At 41.2% G+C, this 20,728-nt stretch overlaps 1 protein-coding gene across 1 annotated transcript; it reads left to right on the forward strand.

Annotated features, from left to right (window-relative positions):
• Window positions 1–307: 307 nt before the first annotated feature.
• Window positions 308–7,865, forward strand: LOC119915749 (cilia- and flagella-associated protein 251). Its single transcript, XM_038735466.1, has 6 exons — window positions 308–2,931; window positions 6,931–7,025; window positions 7,221–7,289; window positions 7,392–7,446; window positions 7,539–7,575; window positions 7,708–7,865. Exons 1-6 carry the CDS (start codon window positions 2,208–2,210, stop codon window positions 7,727–7,729), a joined length of 1,002 nt encoding a protein of 333 aa, XP_038591394.1. The 5' UTR covers window positions 308–2,207; the 3' UTR covers window positions 7,730–7,865.
• Window positions 7,866–20,728: the final 12,863 nt, after the last annotated feature.

Genomic DNA, 20,728 nt, shown 5'->3' on the forward strand with positions numbered 1-20,728 from the left:
TGTCTTTAATGCTGTTGTTATTAGATGGCCATGTTTTTATATAGGTTTGTACTGTGCTGTTTTGTAACTATTGTATTGTTTATATTGGCTACATTCAGTGCACACTGTAATTTTGTGTTCAGTTATTTTCAGTATAAATGGTTGCTTTCAACCTGAAATGTTAAATCATGTATATGTGTTACTTTTGCACAGTTTATTTCTCATCAGTACATTATATATACAGTATAATGAATGAATTCTTACTGTTAAAGGACTAATGCTAGTTTGATATTTTAGGAAACAGGCTTATTCACTTTCTTGCCAGGTCACATAGAGCCCACTCTCCCGAGCCAGCAGACAGTTAGCTTGGCACAAAGACTGGAAACAAGGGGCTACAGCTAGCCTGGCTCAAGATACAGAATAACATATTAGTTACAGGATTTTGTTGCATTTGGAGAGAGCCAGGCTTGCTGTCCCCAGTCTAACAGCAGCTAATTGGACTCCATACTTGCTGCACAGATATAGGACGGGTTTCAATCCTCTCATCTAACTCTCGGGCAAGAAAGCAAGTGTATTCCCTTTAATGAGAAATAATCAGATTCTCTGTTGACAATCCCTTCTTATTCAGCCTACCTTCAGCACTGTAGGCAAGAAAGAAGTGTTAAATGGAGCTATGGTTTCTCGCCAGAGATAAAAAGATGCCAGAAAGTAAAGCAAGATTGCAAAGACTTTAGGAGATGAAATGTTTGTGTGGCGCCAAAGTATAGTACGCTTGGTACAAAGAAACTAGGTAAAATTAAACTAGACATGGCATTAAATTTACAATTAAATAGAAAATCACTGAGGGAATGTGTGACAAAAACATAGGACCAAGGAAGTTGGATATACTGTAAAGAGAAGGGGATATGGATAGTGCGAAACATGCACCATGGTGCTGAGTTTCAGTATGCAGGGCTCTATTGAAGGTCACATAGTGGAACAGGGCTGCTGAAGGAGCCTTTACTGTAAATAGCCGGTTGGGCCACCTGTCAATCGTACCAGCCGCTCATACTGAGAGAGACGGTGTCATCACTTTCTACTCTCTTACTGCATGATGGCTGCATGTGCATATATGTACCCATGTTAAGTGAGCATAATTGTGTCTCACTGATGTTAATTTTCAGTGTAACTTGCATTTAAACGCTCCTCATTTAACACAACCCGCAGTGTTGCTGAATCTAAATCTCTCTGCTGTCTCTCACCAGGCTCCATAATCAAAACTCTGTAATAAAAACATTACGTACTTCAAATGTGAACTATTACTTTGGAATGTCAGTTGCCGACGAACATTCCGCATGTGCAGACCGACCATCCTCTCCATTTCCTTCTATTTACATCTATTCCATACATTATTCTGACATGACCTCTGCTTTTGATTGGCGAGCAAATATTAACTTCGCTGATAAGGCTGTGTCTGAGACGTGATGGTTTAACCCTTTGTTAATTGTAACTTGTTTTGCGAGCAGTTCATATTTTGTGAAACATGCAGGTGTGTGTTTCAGCCAGGTTCACTAGTAGATTCAGTCCAAAAAAAATAAGTTTATTGGTGCATGATTGCACCTCTAATAACTATTTGGCAGAGAATAAATAGCGAAAGTTGTTGTGTGTGTATCTCATTTAGAATATCTATCTATCTATCTATCTCTCTCTCTATCTTCAAAGAATTTGGCACAATGACAACAAAGTTTAGAGTATATTAAAGTAAACTTAACTTAAATTAGAATTATTTACAGTAATTATTACAGTGTTTGAACTTCTCCCTCCCTCTCATTTCCATATGTTCTTTGACCTCTCTTTTCCCCACCCCCATCTGCCACATGCATACACCCACTTCCCTAACACACTGTGTTAAGGACATCAGGAGCATTCTTCATTGACATGTGCTTCTGTCACTCATGCACATGCAGCCACACAACTACACCACACCCAGTTGTGTTCCCACTGTGTCCTCTGTGTTCCCAGCACAAGGCTGGCACACTGCTCTCAGTCTTGTGAGCACAGCCCTCTGCTCCCCGTCTGTAGCTTGGAGCAAAGACCTGAACAATATCCCTGAATCACCTGCAGCTCAATTACATTTTCTGTGGATTTAATGATTTTTAAGTGATAAAAACCTGTCGATTTGTTTTTTCTGGATAAACAAGGTAGAGACAATAATCCACAGTGTTAACTCTGTAACTGTGTCTTCCAAAATGGCACCTGTGAAAGGCTGGGTTGTGGGGCTCCTGCTGGTTCTCTTGTGCCCATCGCAGGTCCCGCTCTCTGGTGTAGTGAGTGCCCAGGACGTAGCTGAGGAAGACTTGCGTGCCAGAAATGTTGAGGAGGTTGTGGCTGAAGAGGGTGAAGACGCTGAGATCGATGATGGCGCTGCTGGGGAAGAGGTAGCTGAGAAGGAAGATGCTGAAGGATCAGATAATGATTCACAGACTGATGAATTGGAGGAGGAAGAGGAGACCGCTGATGAGGAGGAAGATGTGGAAGAAGAGACTGCTGAGGAAGAGGAGGCAGCTGATGAAGACGAGGAAGATGCAGAGGAAGTTGACGCTGAGGAGGCAGCAAAGGAAGATGAAGAGGCTGCAGATGAGGAGGAGGAAGAAGATGAAGAGGCTGCAGATGAGGAGGAGGAAGAAGATGAAGAGGCTGCAGATGAGGAGGAGGAAGAAGATGAAGAGGCTGCAGATGAGGAAGAGGAGGATGATGAGGCACCAGCAGATGAGGAGGAGGAAGACGAGGAGGAGGAGGCGGCCACAAGTGAAAATGATGATGAAGAGGAAGATGAGGAGGCTTCTCAAGAGGTTGAGGAGGCAACTGAAGGAGAGGAGTTTGGTGAGGAAGAGGAAGCTGGTGATGCTGAGGAGGACGACGAAGAGGATGAGTCTGACAATGAGGATGCAACTGAAGCAGAGGAAGATGACGGTATTCACATTTTTTTATATATATATATTGGGTTTTAAAATAGATTGATGGGTTATCAAAATACTAAACTATATATCAGCAGTGATTTAGTATAAAGTTCAACACGATTATTTTTCCTAGTTATTGTTCCCTAACTCTACAGCAGCCCTAGCTGCAGCTACTGTAGTCACACATATCAGTCCTAAAATAGACAGGCTTATCTGTGTGGTAGCTGGAAGAACCTAAACCATTCGTGCCTTTTGTTGCGCCAGTGTGGCTATTTTGAGACCCCAAAACAGGTACTGTTAAAGTGTGTAACATTCAGATAGAAGCAATATTAACACACATGTTAGTGCAAAAGGAAGAACGCTTAAAATAAAAACTTTAAATAATCTGCTAATTACTGAGTTGCTGAAGTCAGAATACCCACAATTCTCAGGTTTTACGAATCAAATAAAAATCTGATTACAGCAGGAACACCAAAGTTTTAATAATTGTAATTGTAATCTGTTATTTGTTTCAAAACAAAAACCGAAATATCCGTTTTTGGTGTCAGAATTCCTTTATGATTTGAAAAATCACCCATGGACTGTGTAGTTAGCAAGGTGATTATAGTTTACTTAAACTAAACATTTAGGATAACTGAAATAACAATTACAACTAATAAAATTACAATAATAATTCTGGCTGTTAATAAAACATTTTTAAGACCATATTGGTAACCTGTAACTTCAGATTAAGATAACGTGAACTAGTGTGATATGAAGCTGAGGAGAAATTAATGTTTTAATTATTATTTAATTTATAGTTTTAATATTTATACTTGCTATGTAGAAGCTCAACCAGCAGAGGCCATTGTACCCCCTGCTGCGGTGCCCAGTGGCAATACTGTTCTGAAAAGAAAGCTAGCACGGCTACCACAGGAAGCTAATCACTGAGTTTGAAGCCATGCCTTCTTGCTACTCTTTTAATGGCACTATCGCTGTTAAAATCTCTCTCAGCTTCTGCAATCTACTGTTACCCTTTCTGTGTCAGAGCAAAACTTTTCCAAAACACATCTGTGGAGTTTTTTCTATTTTTGCAATGTTATGACATTTAATTTGCCAGTGTAATTATGTTAGATTAAATATTTTACATGAAGCCTGTTGTTCTCATTAGTTAGGTAGGCCTACTTATGTGTGAAACCTGGTGAGCATTATTATGAGTAAAAAAGCAATCCATCAATTAATCTTCATTTATATAGCACTTTTCATACAAATACATGTAACACAGAGTGCTTCACACTACAGAGCCATTTAAAAACCACAATAATGTAATAGTACCACCCCCATATAATGCCCATAAGCCCTACCACAAATGAGCACCAGGGGGGACTAGCAGATCAAGCCAAACATCAATCCCTGCCCCCCCCAAAACACTAAAACCCTAGGACCACAGAACAACAAGCACTAGAAAAGCAGCCCATCAATACTAAAAGTATAATAAATAAATAATGTAAATAAACTATTTCAAATAAATACAGCTCAGTTAAAAGCTTGGTTAAATAGGTATGTCTTTAGTTTGCCTTTAAACATGTCCAGATTTCCCGCTGTTCTCAGCTCAACAAGAAGGGTGAGAGCCATAACATTGAAAGGACGCCTCACCGTAAGTTTTAGTTGAGGCTTTAGGAATAATTAATAGCCACTACAAGAGGATCTGAGGGTTCTAGTAGGTTCATAAGGTAACAGCAAATCTGATAAGTATTCTGGACCAATACCATTAAGTGACTTATAAAGTAGTAAAAGGATATTAAAATCAATTCTAAAATTAACTGGAAGCCAATGCAGAGACTTTAGGACAGGGGTAATGTGTGTTCTCTTTCTGGTCTTAGTCAAAAGACGTGCAGCAGTGTTTTGAAGCAGGTGCAGTTTAGAGATTTTATTTTTTGGAAGACCAGAAAGCAGAGCATTACTGTAATCAATCCTGGAGGTAATAAAAGCATGGATAAGTGTCTCTGTATTTGCTTGAGAGAGAAAGGGTCGTACTCTAGCATTGTTCTTGAGATGATAAAAAGCAGTCTTAGAAATATTTCTTATATGTGACTCAAAACTGAGATTCTGAACCAATGACCAATACTTCTGTTTTGTCCTGATTGAGCTGCAGAAAACGTGCTGGTCCTGGGTCATCAGGGGACACGGCAATGTAGAACTGGTTGTCATCAGCATAACTGTGAAAATTGATGCCGTGGCTCCTGATGACGTCTCCAAGTGGCAGCATGTACAGATTAACAAGGGTAGGGCCTAAAATTAAGCCCTGTGGAACAACACAGTTCATTTTATGTCTTTCTATTCTTCTTCAGAAGGGACTTCACCATAGCAGTTTTAAAGGCAGTAGGGAAAACACACATCTGTAAAGAATAGCTCATGATGGTCAGTAGATATTCACTAAAAAAAGCATAATGTGTTTTAAAAAGAGAGAGAGAGAGAGAGAAGCATCTCCTCATCTCCCCTTGCTCTAAGGCTTTCAGATCTTTTACTGCCTGTCTTGGGTTTAATTCTGTTTGATGAGCCACCAGGGAAAGGCAGTGCTCTGCATTGTTCGTACATGTGTAAAGTAAAATAAAAGTGAAATTGAGTCACTCAGTTTTTCTCCCTGCAAGAAAACCTACCAAAACCTCCCAGATTTTCCTCAAGATCACTCTGAGCCTGTGCAGAGTTTCAGGGCTGATGATAGTAGCAAGACTAGTCCTAGTAACCTACCATCTCTCTCTGTTCAAATAAATGCTGGACTGGCAGGACAAAGCAGAACACCACTCCTTCCTCCAGCACCATAAAAGGGTCCTGTTGTCGCCTTCAGATGTTTAGATCAGGATTTATGGTAAGCCACAACTTTTGTGCAACAATTGTGGCACTGCTTTTATGCATAAGGATAATGTCAAATTATGTTATTTTAATATGTATTAATATATATTTAGACTAAATATTATTTTTATATCATTTTTGAAGTACAAATGAATTACAGATTATCCAATGATACCCAGACTGATAACGCTCCTTTCACTGGTGACTTTGTGTGAGGCAACAGAAATGAAACGCTTTCATTGCAGTTGAAGTTATCACATTATAAAGTATAGTCTGCCCTCCAGCCCTGCTCACTGGCTGTGTTTGGTTTCATTGCAGTGTGCTCTTTTGCACACAGAGCTGCCTCTGCGCACCAGCCTTTTCAAACCCAGCCTCCAGTCTTTGGGCCAAGCCCCCTTATTGGCATTCACTCCTCAATCCTAAATCCCAAATGCCCAATCCTAAATGCCCCTCCTAAATGCCCAAATGCCCGATCTTAAATACCTAATGCATTTTTTATTTAGACTTTCAGTTTTAGGGGCCAAATTTACTAGAGGTTTGGGTGAGTAAAAACCTGTGTAAATTTGATATCACCAGCAAATTAACATGTGGGCTGATCTAATAGTGTGCACGCAGAACGGCGTTCAAAAGTGCAAGATAGCACTTGTTGTTGATTTAGTACTTTTGCCTTTGGGTCGTTTCAATTTTATTGTGCAAAGTAATGGGAGGGTAACATGCAAATACATTTATTTACTATACGCAACGTGATCTACAAAACCTAAACGCAATTTCATGTGAGTGCAACAGCATCTGTATTTAATACATTTGAAAGGAAGGTGCAAACCTTCCTTTTATTGTGGCCAGCCTAAGGCACACCTGTGCAATACCCATGCTCTCTGATCAGCATCTTGATATACCACACCTGTGAGGTGGATGAATTATCTCGGCAAATGAGAAGTGCTTGCTAACACAGATTCTGACAGATTTGTGAACAATATTTGAGAGAAATGAGCCTTTTGTGTACATAGGGGGGGGGGGGGGGACCAAAGTGTTGCGTTTTATAATTTTGTTCAGTGTAAAAATACCTCAAACCTACTTAGCGATACTGTACACACCAACAATGATATACCTATCTGCCAGGCTAATATACTGATGTAGCTCTAATTTGTTGTTGACTCTGTTGATGGTGACGATGCAACAGAAGATGAGCAGGATGACACAAGTGACGAGGAGCCGGCCACTGACATGCTGCAGTTCCACCCCAGCTCTTTGTGTAGTGTTTGCTCCATCTGTGAGGTAAAACTATGAGTCTTTAATGGGATATCTACCCATTTATGAATAGTCTGTGCTTTTTTCAAATAACCCACTTTAATAACCCACAACTTTTCATCCTAAGCTGAACTGTTTATTAGTAAGTCTGGCTTTGTTACAGTCACACTGATAATTGGTGAATGACTACTCATAACTGTACATGTTGTGTCCTGCTTTTAGCACTGTTCTAATAAGTGTGATAACTGCCCCTGTGAAGGAGAGGAATCAGATCACTGTGAGCACTGCCAGGTAAGCTGCTTCTTCACCATCCAAAATACTGTAAATAATACACATGAAAGGCAACATTTCAGTGGACAAGACCTCCTCATTTGAACCTTTTTTGTCTTCCAGGGATGCTCATCCTGCTATATTTGCCCCTTACTGTGTGACACAATTTGCACACCAGGTAAATACTGTTATACTAATTTGTGAAATTAATTTATATATTTCGTCAACTTTATCCTTTCTTAACTTTTGTGTGTCTTGCTTGTTTTTCAGGTGGCCTTGTTGATGAGCTATCTGGGTCGCTCTTTCAGTAAGAATTCTCACCTTTCACAACACATTGCCATTTTATGGTATACTTTATTTCACAACAGGTAGACACATGTTGGGAAATGCTCTATTGCTTAGTGTCAAGTTTACTCATGCCATGGATTTTGTTTTGTAGGGCCGTTGCCTCTCTACTCTGAGAAACCTTTTGACGCCACCATGTGGTTGCGTGAGGTGCTCTGCTCAGGATTGGAGCTGTCCAGCTGTTCATACCTTTTCAGCAACATGAAGACTCCCACAAGAGCTTGTCATGAATGGCTGACAGAAAAACAAACATATTTTAGTTTTAACTCATGTAACTTAGTTAACAGTTTTTAGAGTCTATTTTATTTTCCTTTATTTAATTAACTGCCTACTGTATATCATACTGTAGCCTTCCTAGGACTGCTCAGACTATAATAAAACATTTTGTAGAAGTATTATTGTAAAACAGTTTTAATTGTGCAAAAATCTAAGTGGGTGAAATCTGTATGAAGGCACCAGAAAGATGAAAACTTCTGTTGCCACTCATGATAAGCCATTTTATTTACAGTAAATATTTCACACATGTTATTACAAAAACAACTGATACAATGTTATTGATTCTCATCTGATAATAAATTTCATTTTGTCTGTAAAACTTTGTTTAATGTAACCGATATGTGCAAGGGTAAAAGCCAGGTGAAGTAGGATATTATTGTAGAAAGATGAAAATGACATTTCCTGATAAGCCCTTGTTTTTTGTAAAATATTTCACATAGGCCTACATGTTAATAGAAAAACAACTTATCCAATCAACTTCACATTGTTTACTGATTTCTAGATGTAGACCTATTTCAGTGCATAGCCTGGTTTGCCTTACTCATTTAAAAAAGTCAATAACTTGGGTAAATAGACCTATAAAATACTCCATAACTACACCAGGCCCGTAAAGGGGACAAGCTCTAATTGGGACTAGGCGTTTAATTTAAATTTTACAGTATCTGCCTTTTTGGGTCATAAATAAATATGCAAGAACAGGGGCTTGTTTTAGAAAGTGGGTTTAGTGAAAACTCTGAGTATGTTGAGCCCGAGATGAGGGAAACTCTGGGTTTTCGGTTTCAGAGAGCGAGATCAGATAAACTCTAGGTCTGTAACCCCGGCAACTTACGCTGTGAACCATAGGGGAACGAGACACTGGGTTGGTGACGACACTATGGGAACGCCTCTGGGCGTGGCAGGGCTGAATTATGAATGAAACTACTCCAATTCTATTAGTGTTGCTAGAACGGTAGCATGTGACGGCGTAACTGGAGGCATATATAAGCACGCCGGCACACAGGACACATTAGCTCTTTGCTATGAAGCAAGGCACTCCAGGTGGGGAGAGGTGTGGCGGACCGACGCAGTGTCTCGTTCCCCTTCTCGGGGGAACAAGGGTTACATACGTAACCCGAGACGTTCCCCTTTGAGGGAACTCGAACTGCGTCGGTGATGACACTATGGGAACGAGATCCCATAAACCCCCGCCTGCCCCCCAGCGTGCAGTAACCTGTACGCACGACTAAGAGATGAGCGCACGGGTGCCGGGTGCAGAAGGAAGGTCTAGACTGTAAAACCAGATAAAAGTGTGAGGAGTGGCCCAGTCAGCTGCCTCACACAAATCCTGGAGCGAAGCCCCTGTGAGGAGGGCCCTAGAGGCCACCATGCCTCGAGTAGAGTGTGCCCTCACGGCCATAGGTGAAGGCAACCCGCGCACCTGATAGGCCAGGGAAATAGTCTGAACAATCCAGTTGCTGATCGTGTGTTTAGAAGCGGGGAGCCCAGCCTTGGGGGACCCGAAACACACCAGCAACTGGTCTGCTTTCCTCCACCGGGAAGACTTCAGAGTGTAAATACTCAGCGCTCTTACAGGGCAGAGCAGATGAAGTCTCCCGTCCTCCACCATCACAGGAGGTGGGGGATGAAACGCCTGCAGCACCGTGGACCCTGCCAAACTGGACGGAACCTTAGGGACATAGGATGGCTCTGACCCTCCCCGGGGCAAACTCCAGACATCGAGGAGAAACCTGGAGCACAAACCCCCCCTGGTGATTCAAATAGGCCACCACTGACAAGGATGTGGTGACCGTGGAGGACGGGCAGAAAACTCCTCAGAGCTCTGAAAACCGCCAACATTTCCAGGCAATTTATGAGCCTCTCGCAAAGCGACCATCCATGACCGCGCCCCACCCCGTGAGTGAGGAGACTGTCGAAATAATTATTCGGCGACATGACGCTCCCAACACGGGACCCTGGGACAGGAACCAAGGTTTCCTCCATTCTGACAGGGAATGAAGCCACCTGCTCGTAACCTGTATCAGACAGAGTGGATTTCCCCTTGGGGAGAATCCCTTGGATTTTAACCACCACTGCAGGGCTCTCATGTGCAGTAGGCCAGAAGGTATTATACTGGACGCTGCTGCCATGAGACCCAACATCCTCTGAAAGTGTTTCACAGTGATGGTGCGGCCTAGTTGCACTCTGGTCACTGTGGACAAAATGGACTCGACGCGTGCAGGAGACAGGTGGGCCCGCATCGTCGTTGAGTCCCACACCACCCCTAGGAACGTAGTCCATTGGGCGGGCGTCAGCACGCTCTTCTTCGTGTTGAGCCGCAGCCCCAAATGGTGAAGGTGGGCGAGGACGACATCTCGATGCCAAACCGCTAACTCCCGAGACTGGTCCAGAATGAGCCAGTTGTCGATGTAGTTCAATATGCGGATGCCCTGGAGCCTCATCGGGGCCAGAGCTGCATCCATGCACTTGGTGAACGTGCGAGGGGAGAGTGCTAGGCCGAACGGAAGAACCCGATACTGGTACGCCGCGCCCTGAAGGCAATCCTCAGGAACTTCCTGTGAGAGGGACGGATGGATATGTGGAAATATGCATCTCGCAGATCTATCATGACAAACCAATCCTCGGATTGGATGTGACTGACGATGGCGGGGATGGTGGCATCTTGAACCCGAATCTCAGGTGGTAGTGGGCCCCCCTACTGGAAACCTCAGCCCGGGCCCGCCGAGACTGAATGATGGTCCTATTCCATGATTTACACAACTCATTGTGTATATCAGGAAAGAATGGCAAGGACCGGCGCGGGGGCGGCGCGTGGTGCCGCAGAAAACGCTCATTTAGTTTACTGCCGGCCCGCCTTTAGTTCAGTCTAGACCTTCCTTCTGCACCCGGCACCAGTGCGCTCATCTCTTAGTCGTGCGTACAGGTTACTGCACGCTGGGGGGCAGGCGGGGGTTTATGGGATCTCGTTCCCATAGTGTCATCACCGACGCAGTTCGAGTTCCCTCAAAGGGGAACGTCTCGGGTTACGTATGTAACCCTTGTTCCCCCGAGAAGGGGAACGAGACACTGCGTTGGTCTGCCACACCCCACCCCACCTGGAGTGCCTTGCTTCATAGCAAAGAGCTAATGTGTCCTGTGTGTCGGCGTGCTTATATACGCCTCCAGTTACGCCGTCACACACTACCGTTCTAGCAACGCCAATAGGATTGGAGTAGTTTCATTCATAATTCAGCCCTGCCACAGCCAGAGGCGTTCCCATAGTGTCGTCAACGAGGCAGTTCGGTTTCCCTCGAAGGGGAACACTGAGTTTCTCTCTGACTCCTCCCCTCCTGCGGAGCTTGAAGCGGCTGTCTGACATTTCCTCATTCAGACTGTCGATATCACACAGTTACGTCTTTAGAAACATCGAAATCACGGTTAAATAGGCTGTTAGTTTTTTTTTACCCAAACATGATCTTGACCATGACGCTTTTATGATCAATATTGTCATCGATGTATGGACAGAGAGTTATCTTTGGACATCGTAAATTTATCCTCAGCACAGAATAAAATCTATAAACTACACTGTGCTTTATAACACAGTGACTCTGTGGACATTAAGGCAAAACACTTACTACTACTGTGCGCTACAGTGCTGCAGTAGGCTTGGCCTAATCACTGTTTAAAGTAGGCTAATCTGTATAAAACTGATCAATGAACAGTAACCTTTCATATTGTAGTCGCACAGATTGAACATTCCCATCGTAGTTATCAACTGGATATGATGTGAATATTTCTGAGTGAGGATGAAGGTGGTGCAGCTGAAACAAATAAATGTGGTTTAAAAGTGAGGGTTTTTTTGCTGATAGCCTGAATGTGTTTTGACAGCATTTCATAAAATATGAAATGAGCAAGATTTCATTAATGTAACAAAGACATCTAAAACTTCACAGTAAGTATGAACCTTACTTTACAATCACGTCACTTTACAATCACGTCACTTTACAATCACAGGTCCATGAGGAGCCTAAACTGTGTCTAATCTGTTCGATTAATATTTTCCTCTTCAGTTATTGCCACTGGCATTTAGTCCAGTCAGGTTAGCTGAATAAACAGACCTGTAGCTATTTAATATGAATAACCGGATGTAGGAGAATTCCAGCACTTTATCATTCATTAAGGAAATTCCAGTCTGGTTAATGATGAATACGCAACGCTGTAGCCTATAAAAAGTAATATTGTTAACGTATCGATCCTCCACTCCTGCGTTTTAGAGCCAATCAGGGTCCGCGTTGGCACATATTCATATTTCTAGCTCCACCCAATTAAAATGGAGGCTCTGCCTTTATTTACCCGTTGCCATGGTGAATAGTAGTATCGGAGCTCCATTGATGATGGCTTTTTTTCATCCCCACGCACGCGCTTCCATCAGGCTCAACATACTCAGAGTTGATTGAACTTATTCTGATCGGCCTTTCTGAAACGGAAAACTCGAAGTTTGACAGCTCAGACTTAGTATCATGTTGGTGTCAGGTATTGGGCTTAAACCCAAAAGCAGACTGGCAGGAAAGGTTTAAGAGGTTTATATAACAAAAAACTATGAAGATTTAGGGAGTAGTATGGTGTGTGGCTGGGGTTGGGGTTGAAGTTGGGGTTTCTTGAATGTGAGTTGGCAGTCTGGCTTGACTGGCAGAGACAGAAATCTGATTGTCGGTTTGTGATGACAGAAAATATCAGATGTTAGAAAGGCAGGGAGGAAACTATAGAGTTTCTGGGCTCAACGAAGCCAACAAACATGTACTCTGGCACACTATGTTAAACATGACTCAGCATGGCCTGGCTTTTGATGGGAGGCTGACTGGGCTAGATGATGGTCAGGTGTGCTGATTGCAGTATGGTAAGGAAAAGTTGCCAAACCAGGAAAGCCCACAGCAACCAACAGAGAGAGAGGGAGAAAAAAAACAGACACAGAGTGCTTCTCAATTCCCTTATTTGTCGTTTTGTCGGTATATACCAGGGTCTTGAAGTCATTTGTGGTCGGCTTCACTGTTCCAACCAAGGGGTAAGCCAGGGTTTGTGACTGTCTATGGATCCAACTCTGGCTTACCCCTTTGCTCTACATGCATTCCTGGTGCGTGGGACTAAGATGCAAGGAAAAGAAACAAGTGAGTAAAAAGTGGATGCAATAAAGAGAACTGAGAAGCACCCACAGACAGACAGACAAAAAAAAAAAACACACCAAGCAGGCCACATTCACCCAAAAGCAAAAAGTAACAAAAACACACACTCCCGCAACAAAAGGGCGGTTCCAGAAAGCAGGCTTAAAAACTCTGAGCTTAACTGTGCTTCTCATTTGAGCACTTTGTATGTTCATTAAAATGTTTCAGCAAATCAACAAAGTGCCTTGGATCTTTCATCCATCCAAAGGAAATGACCCATTTGCTGTGGCCACTTGATCAGGAACTGACACGGGGAGGGGGGCATAGTCAACTGCTTGGCAAATCTTGTGACTTCACTCGGCAACAGATCAAAGTAGGTGTCACGTTGAATCAGCTGCTTCTCCAAATCAGGTGAAAAAATCTTCAGTGGCTTTGCATAACCAACCATTGTTGTCATGCCTGTCTGACTTCTTCTCTGTAATTCTTTGCTGTCCTCATTAATTTGTTCTGCAACTTCACCTGCCTAGTTGCCTCTATCATTGTGTCAGGTGGTGTGCTGCCATGCGCCATCTTTTTTGATAATTTCTAACCATCCTTCCTTCCTTTAAAAACACATTTCCTCATTGCAACTACAAACAGGCTTGTTACACTGTCTTCTATCCTTTTTGCTACTATGCAATTCATAACACCACATTATATTAATGACTGTTTGAAGTAGTGTGTGTGCATCTGCTAACACACTACATGCCTACTGCATGAGACAGTGTCTCCCCACACGCAGACACACACTACTTCATACAGTGTCGGTCTTGTGAAGTCCAGGAATGTGCCTGCTGCTGGAAACTACACTGTAGCTATAAAAATACATTTATAGTATAATTTAATCCTATTGTCAGAGATATTTTCACAATATCCCAATGTTTTGAGCATGTTCTTTGTGTCTATTTTTCCTGGGGCAAAAGTCCTGTAGACAACTTGCCCCAAACTGACATATGTGCTAATGTTGGCTAAATCCCATATAAAAGACATATCTCCTCTGCTTTGTGAAAAATTTTAATTTTGAACAATCACACCTACCAAAGTTGTATTGCATAAAATGAAAAGTGAAAATTATTTACTTTTTAAGCAGAAAAAAAGAAATGTGCTCACCTCAGATTAGAGTGACCTTGGCCACATTTGAACAGGAAATTGGCCATAGAACACAAACTCACACAAAGTGGCTATTTAATTTGTGTGATAAAGCCTCTAGTGTTGGAGTTAAGAAGAGTGTGACAATCCCGCTCTCCCCTATTGTTTCACATCATCTCATCAACATAATAACGTGCGACTAATCACAATATCACAGCTGATTGTTCATTGATCAGTTACAACTTCCTACAGATTTGTTTGATTTTAACAGTGATTACCGCAGTAATGGCTCATGCTAAATGTTTCAGTGTAACTGTTGCCAACCTGACAGTTGCCTTACCATCCACAAAGTCACAGTGTTGCAAAGAAGGACGGTATCTTACAGCCTATAGATTTTATGAGCTGAGGATGAATCCACGATTGATCATAAAAGTGGTCATGTTCAAGATCATGTCTGGGTAACAAATTAGCCTAATAAGCAGCATTTCGATGTTTTTCAATGTAATCTTCTGCATATGAAACTAGACCCTCTAATGTATTTGTCCACTTGCTCAGTTGTGCAACGGGGCCTCCCACTCCTCTTTTTGGTTAGGGCCAATTTGTGCAGTTCTGTGAAGGGAGTAGTACAGCATTATATGAGAACTTGGATTAGCTAACACAGAGTGCCACTGGCACATAGGGCTGTGCCATAGGGCTGATGGTTTCTGAAAATGGGCCCTTGTACACCTATTAAAATTTTCTATTTTAAATCAGCTGTTTGCAGCAACAATAGTCACAAAATATTGTATTTGTATAATATAATAACAAAAATGGTGCTGACTCAGCACCCAGTACATTACTGCAGTTTGTAGTCAACATTCCTACAACTGCTTTTGTGACCTTGAAGTCTGGCTTAATCCAAGGCGTAAAGACCATTTTCTTGCAGGAGGCCAGTTTTAATGACACAGCTGGATTGTAGTTAGACTACTTTACTTAAAAAACACAAACCATCTTCATTAAAGTAAATGTATGGATTACACAATAAAACACAGTTGCAGTAAAAACATATATCTTATAGGAGAAGTTAAAATTGTTGACAAATACTGTACATTAATTAAACATGTAAAAGTCTTAATATCTCATATTTGCTTACAACAGCATTAGTGTTTTATAAACCACTTATTAAATCTTCATGTACTACTTTTACATACTTAATAGTGGAGGTTAAAGAGGTTCAAAGTATGTCAAAATCCAGCTTTGAATTTAACTTATAGGGGTTAAGGTTATATTTGGGTCAACTATGTTTTTCACCCTCATGTTAAGCCAGCATTGTTTAAGGAAAGCTGAGTGCTGCATCATGGAGCAGGATTGATTTAGATGTTTCCAGATCATTGGCAACACCTGTATTTTGATTGCAATGTCTTGAAAGAAGAGTAGTCAACCTGTAGTCAAGTTACATGTGTCTCCCCCACGCCGATTTAGTGGTGTATACACAGTGGGCCCCCCTCCTACTCTATATCGCATCATTGCAGTGGGACATTTTGTCACCTCCACTTCAGGGATTTGTTTGGAAACGGACACGTTTGTAATGTGACACCTCATTCTAACTTACTGTTTTTTTTCTTGAGCCTTGGGGTCTCCAGACCTGGATGATAGTGCAGGATGATTTGTTCAGCTTTAACTCTTTTATGGACTCGACGCGTGCAGGAGACAGGTGGGCCCGCATCGTCGTTGAGTCCCACACCACCCCTAGGAACGTAGTCCATTGGGCGGGCGTCAGCACGCTCTTCTTCGTGTTGAGCCGCTGCCCCAAATGGTGAAGGTGGGCGAGGACGACATCTCGATGCCAAACCGCTAACTCCCGAGACTGGTCCAGAATGAGCCAGTCGTCGATGCAGTTCAATATGCGGATGCCCTGGAGCCTCATCGGGGCCAGAGCTGCATCCATGCACTTGGTGAACGTGCGAGGGTACGCCGCGCCCCGAAGGCAAACCTCAGGAACTTCCTGTGAGAGGGACGGATGGATATGTGGAAATATGCATCTCGCAGATCTATCGTGACAAACCTTCCTCTATATGTTTTTACATGTTCTCTACTGTAGCATACAGTAACGCTTCGTCATTCACTGACGCTGAAATGACATGAAACTGTTATAAAATCCAATTCAAGAACATATAACAGATAACAAGTTTCCTTTTCCTCCTTAAGATATAATAAGGAAGTATGCAGTTTGAAAAAAATTACACAGCCTATTTATAAAATGCTTCAAAATACACCACCCCATCTTACCCCTAACATCCAGCTTTGTCATTCAGTAATGGTCAAACTACCCTGTATATTGATTATATTCTGTAATAACCATTAAAAAAATACCTACAGCACAAAGTATTCTTAGGATCACAGATTGTTACTCCCTTGTACATGTACTGTAAGTATCCAGACATAGACCCTTAGTGGTACACAATTATGCTGATGCCGTAATCTAAAGCTTTATCATTCATACTGTTCATGCAGCTATTTTGGCATCTGACAAAAGCCCATTTAGTTGCCATTCCTCCACTGATCGACAGTCATTGTATTGACCTCATGATCAATCTGTCAACACTGGGTGTGGAGGTAGTCAGGTGATCACACTGACAGCTAAATTCTCTCCCTCCCATCACCACAAGTTTCACCAAGTTCAACAATATGAGTTGTGGGAGGACATACTGGACGGGAAGCTCCTTATTTGCATTTACGTCTGGATAAGAACATTCATTTATCAATTTCTTAGTGATACTTTATGGCTGAAGTTGAATTAGAAATTGTTACACCTGCAGCCACCGATGCATGCAGGCAAGCATCATTCACCAGTTAACATAAACAAACTGGTTCATCCTGGTGTCTGGTTCAATGATCATGTTTGATGATCAAGTTTGTTTTACTGTCTGTTGACTGTAACAAAAGAAAATGTTAGGCATGTTTCATGTGACTCTGGAAAAAAAACCCAGATAGTTTTGAGTCATATCTATGTTGCAGAATGACACGTAATCTTTCTCTCCATCTTATCTTCCAGACAGCCATGAGCGCTATTGATAGGAGGAGGCACGTGTCTCACATGCGTGTGGCCTTTTCTTGCCTGCATATGAGGGCTCAGCAGGCGCACGACTCTTTGAAATAGACTTAAAGCATTGGCCTGTCTGTGAAACACTTAAAACAGTCAGAAAGTTGTATTTTAGTACAGCAACTAATTTAAATGCTCCAAAAGTAAGGGCATAAAAATTGCCATGGAGTTGCCAACACCTTTTTGATGATCTTGGTTGATGTAAAGCACTTTGGACACCTGCTGGTTGCTGTAAAGTGCTATATAAATAAATGTTGATTGATTGATTGTTTTTATATCCTTCATAATAGTAACAGTTATTGCAGCACTGTTTTATTATACATTTATTTCCTGATTTTAATTGAAGCATGTAGATTTCTATGGTTTAACAACTTCATCATCTTCAGAAAAGATTCCGCATTTTCAGGCACTATGTAACTTTGAAAATGTAATTTTGAAAGGTGCTTTACAAATAAAGATGAATTACTTCTATCTTTTGCGGTAATTGATGTTTTTGTATATTACAGTGATAGCCAGCAGTGGAAGAAGTAGTAACATAATTAAGGAGCAATAACATAGAAACACTCTACAAGTATACAATTAAAAGCTCTGCAATTTTACTTACGTAGAAGCATCAAAATATACTTAATTATATTTGGTATTTTTCAACCTGGATCCTGTTTTCTCATGATTTTTTCCCCATGTGACTAATTGGGATAAACATTTTTTGAAGCCGGTCCAGTATTGAGCGAAAGAGGGATGAAATGTAGGCCTAATCCTTGCGGACAATTGCGCCCCTTCAATGTAGGTCCACTGAAGTGCTTGTTTTTGCTACTGATATGGCTCAGGTTGTTATTATAAGTTTCTGACAATGTTGTGGAACTGGTCCAAACAAAGAAAGACCTTTTTTTTAAAGAGTGACTGTTTCTGGTTAAATAAAAGGATCTTACTATGTCGCTCTTGACATACCTACCAGACTTCTTGACAAAAACTGTCATTGTCCGCAAGCTTGGATTATGTTGCAGCCCTCTTTTGCTGCTGCTGACTACAACACACTCGGCCAGTACTGGACCAGTTTTAAAGTATATTGTCTATTGTGTCTATTGTGATGCAACATAGGAAAACATAGGAAAATATGGTCCAGCTGGTGAAGGTGGGGCTTCTTCCCTCAACAGGTCACCTCACTTCATTGTAACAAATCAGCATTTCGTCTGAGACAAGAATGTTACAAACTCTACAGAGGCTATATACCTGCCATTCTTTTGCTTGTCTGATTTACAGTAGGATAATGTGGACTCCAATACACAGTAAAAATGCTTGGTCATTTTGTGAAATGCTGTCTCTTTTATGTCAGATACAAACCTTTGTATCCTGTGTAAAACCTCCAAATGCACTCCATGAGAATATCTGTATAAACTACAGAACTGAAAACACATAATAAATTGTTTTCACAGTGCATTTAAACTGAGGGAATGATGCATTCTTTTTTCTCCAGTCTAACTTTGACATTGCATAATAATCCATTGTGAATCCATTGTGTAAACAGATGTTATCCATTATCCTGTGATTTCATTACAAGAAACCTGCATGTTCCATTATATAACATGACAATCAAAACTTACAACAATGAGCTCTTAGAGGGAGTGTTGTCAGAGCTCTCTGACGCTACAGTTTGTTTGGCATCTCCGGTATGCACACATGATTGCACAGCAATTGTGTTGCAAATGTAAGAAGATAGGCATCTAGATAAACATCTGGTGGCACTAAATATGTAGTCAGGTGCCATCATACTACTGCAGAAGGGCGCAACAAGATTATGTAATTAAAAGAGCACCAGGTAAACCACAAAATGATGGAAGACAGTGTGGAAAACGTAAGTCACATGCTTCTTGCACATCATGATTTCTTTGCTAAGTTTTGATTGTACTTTGTGGCATTTAGCTTTTCTCTCTCTCAATGCACCTAGTTTTCCACCTCAGCCAAGACTGTAAGTGGAATTTTTTTAGATGTTTTGTGAGACACACCCACATCCCACTGGTTCTCACTGAAGACATACATCTTGGAAAAAAGGTCGGGGGATATAAATGTTTTGATTTTTAAAAAGGCTAAATAATTCCCTAAAAAAGTTAATTATTCAACCAGTAGAAAATATTGGAAAAATTAAAATGAAGGAAAGTTTATTTGTATAGCACATTTCAAAAATAAGGCAATGTATAGTATTTTACATAAAACATGAAAGCAACATAGGGAAACATAAAAAAACACTGAAATACAATTTTAAAATGAGTTAAATAGAAAATAAAAACTGGATAAAACAGGACAGTAAAGCTACGGTGCTGACGTGAATGCAACTTTAGTCAAATGAAGTAGTTATCATGGGTGTTTTCTTGGTTAATCCTGTCAAAACACATTGTGTGCACAGGTTATACTGATGGACCGGGTTAACTAGTGCAGGTACATAAAGTTTAACAGATATACATCAAGTCAAAAGAATTGATATAATGTCAGTCTGTCCTAAATGAAAGCTAACATTTTCTTTATCCCCACCAGATGATGATGTTCCAGATTCAGGCAGAATATCACAACGTGTTTCGACCTGCACAGTCTCTTCATAGCAGGACAATCTACACAAGCGACCAGTGCCCCTGGTCCCAAAATATTGTATGTACTACAATGTTAGTATGCAACTGTATAATCTCATAATTACAGTTTTTCTCACTCGCTTTGGTACATTTCTCAAATCATCCCTAATATCTGCAAAACAGGTTTCAAGAAATGCACTTACTATCGAACAAACAGCGCAACATGGTGGATTTCCTGCAAAAGCCCGTAACTCAGATCACAGATTATTATCCACATCACAAGGGATATCTTCATCAATTACAGTGAGGACATATTTGCAGAACAAGCAGAAATATAGAAAATATGATTGACAGATATAGACGATCTCTCTCACTCTCTCTCTCTCTCCATATATACACACACACACTTATATACAAGTATATACATCTATTGGCGTCTAATATATATATTGCACTATTCACTGCTCACTGTGTATTGTTACTGTTCATTGTATATGGTATATGTGGTAATATATATTATGTATATATTGTGATCAGCATGACATAACCAATTGATATTGTAAGAAACAGCAGACAATTGTACATAATCATTTGCATCAATGTGTCAAAGCATTTGCAATATGTTCGAAACAATGAGAAATTGCTTTTATGATGTGCACAAGTGATGAGATGTGGAGGTTGAAGAAGGAGTTTTGAGAATTTCAATTCTGATCTGAGAAATGTACTAAAGCAACTGAAAAAAAACTGAGACACTGGTGACTATAGGCTGATGAGGAAAATTTTATTTTCAAAAATCCCAATTTGTTTTTTTAAACTCCAGGGTGTTGTCAGGCCCTCTATCCACTGCACATCATGTTAGTAATTTGAATTGGTGAGCAGTGGCATAAGTACCAACGGTGCAATCGGTGCAGTGCACTGGGGCCCAGCTGATTA

The sequence above is a fragment of the Micropterus salmoides genome, unplaced genomic scaffold, assembly GCF_014851395.1.
Source record: "Micropterus salmoides isolate LMB-PRFRI ecotype aquatic unplaced genomic scaffold, ASM1485139v1 Ms_hic_scaffold_21, whole genome shotgun sequence".
Lineage (NCBI taxonomy): Eukaryota > Metazoa > Chordata > Actinopteri > Centrarchiformes > Centrarchidae > Micropterus > Micropterus salmoides.

Bases quoted from the DNA above. Each gene is read 5' to 3' on its own strand.
- LOC119915749 (XM_038735466.1), top strand. From the start codon at position 2,208: ATGGCACCTGTGAAAGGCTGGGTTGTGGGGCTCCTGCTGGTTCTCTTG. The intron at 2,932-6,930 runs GTATTCACATTT...ACGATGCAACAG, and splicing joins TGAAGCAGAGGAAGATGACG to AAGATGAGCAGGATGACACA. The intron at 7,447-7,538 runs GTAAATACTGTT...CTTGTTTTTCAG, and splicing joins TGACACAATTTGCACACCAG to GTGGCCTTGTTGATGAGCTA.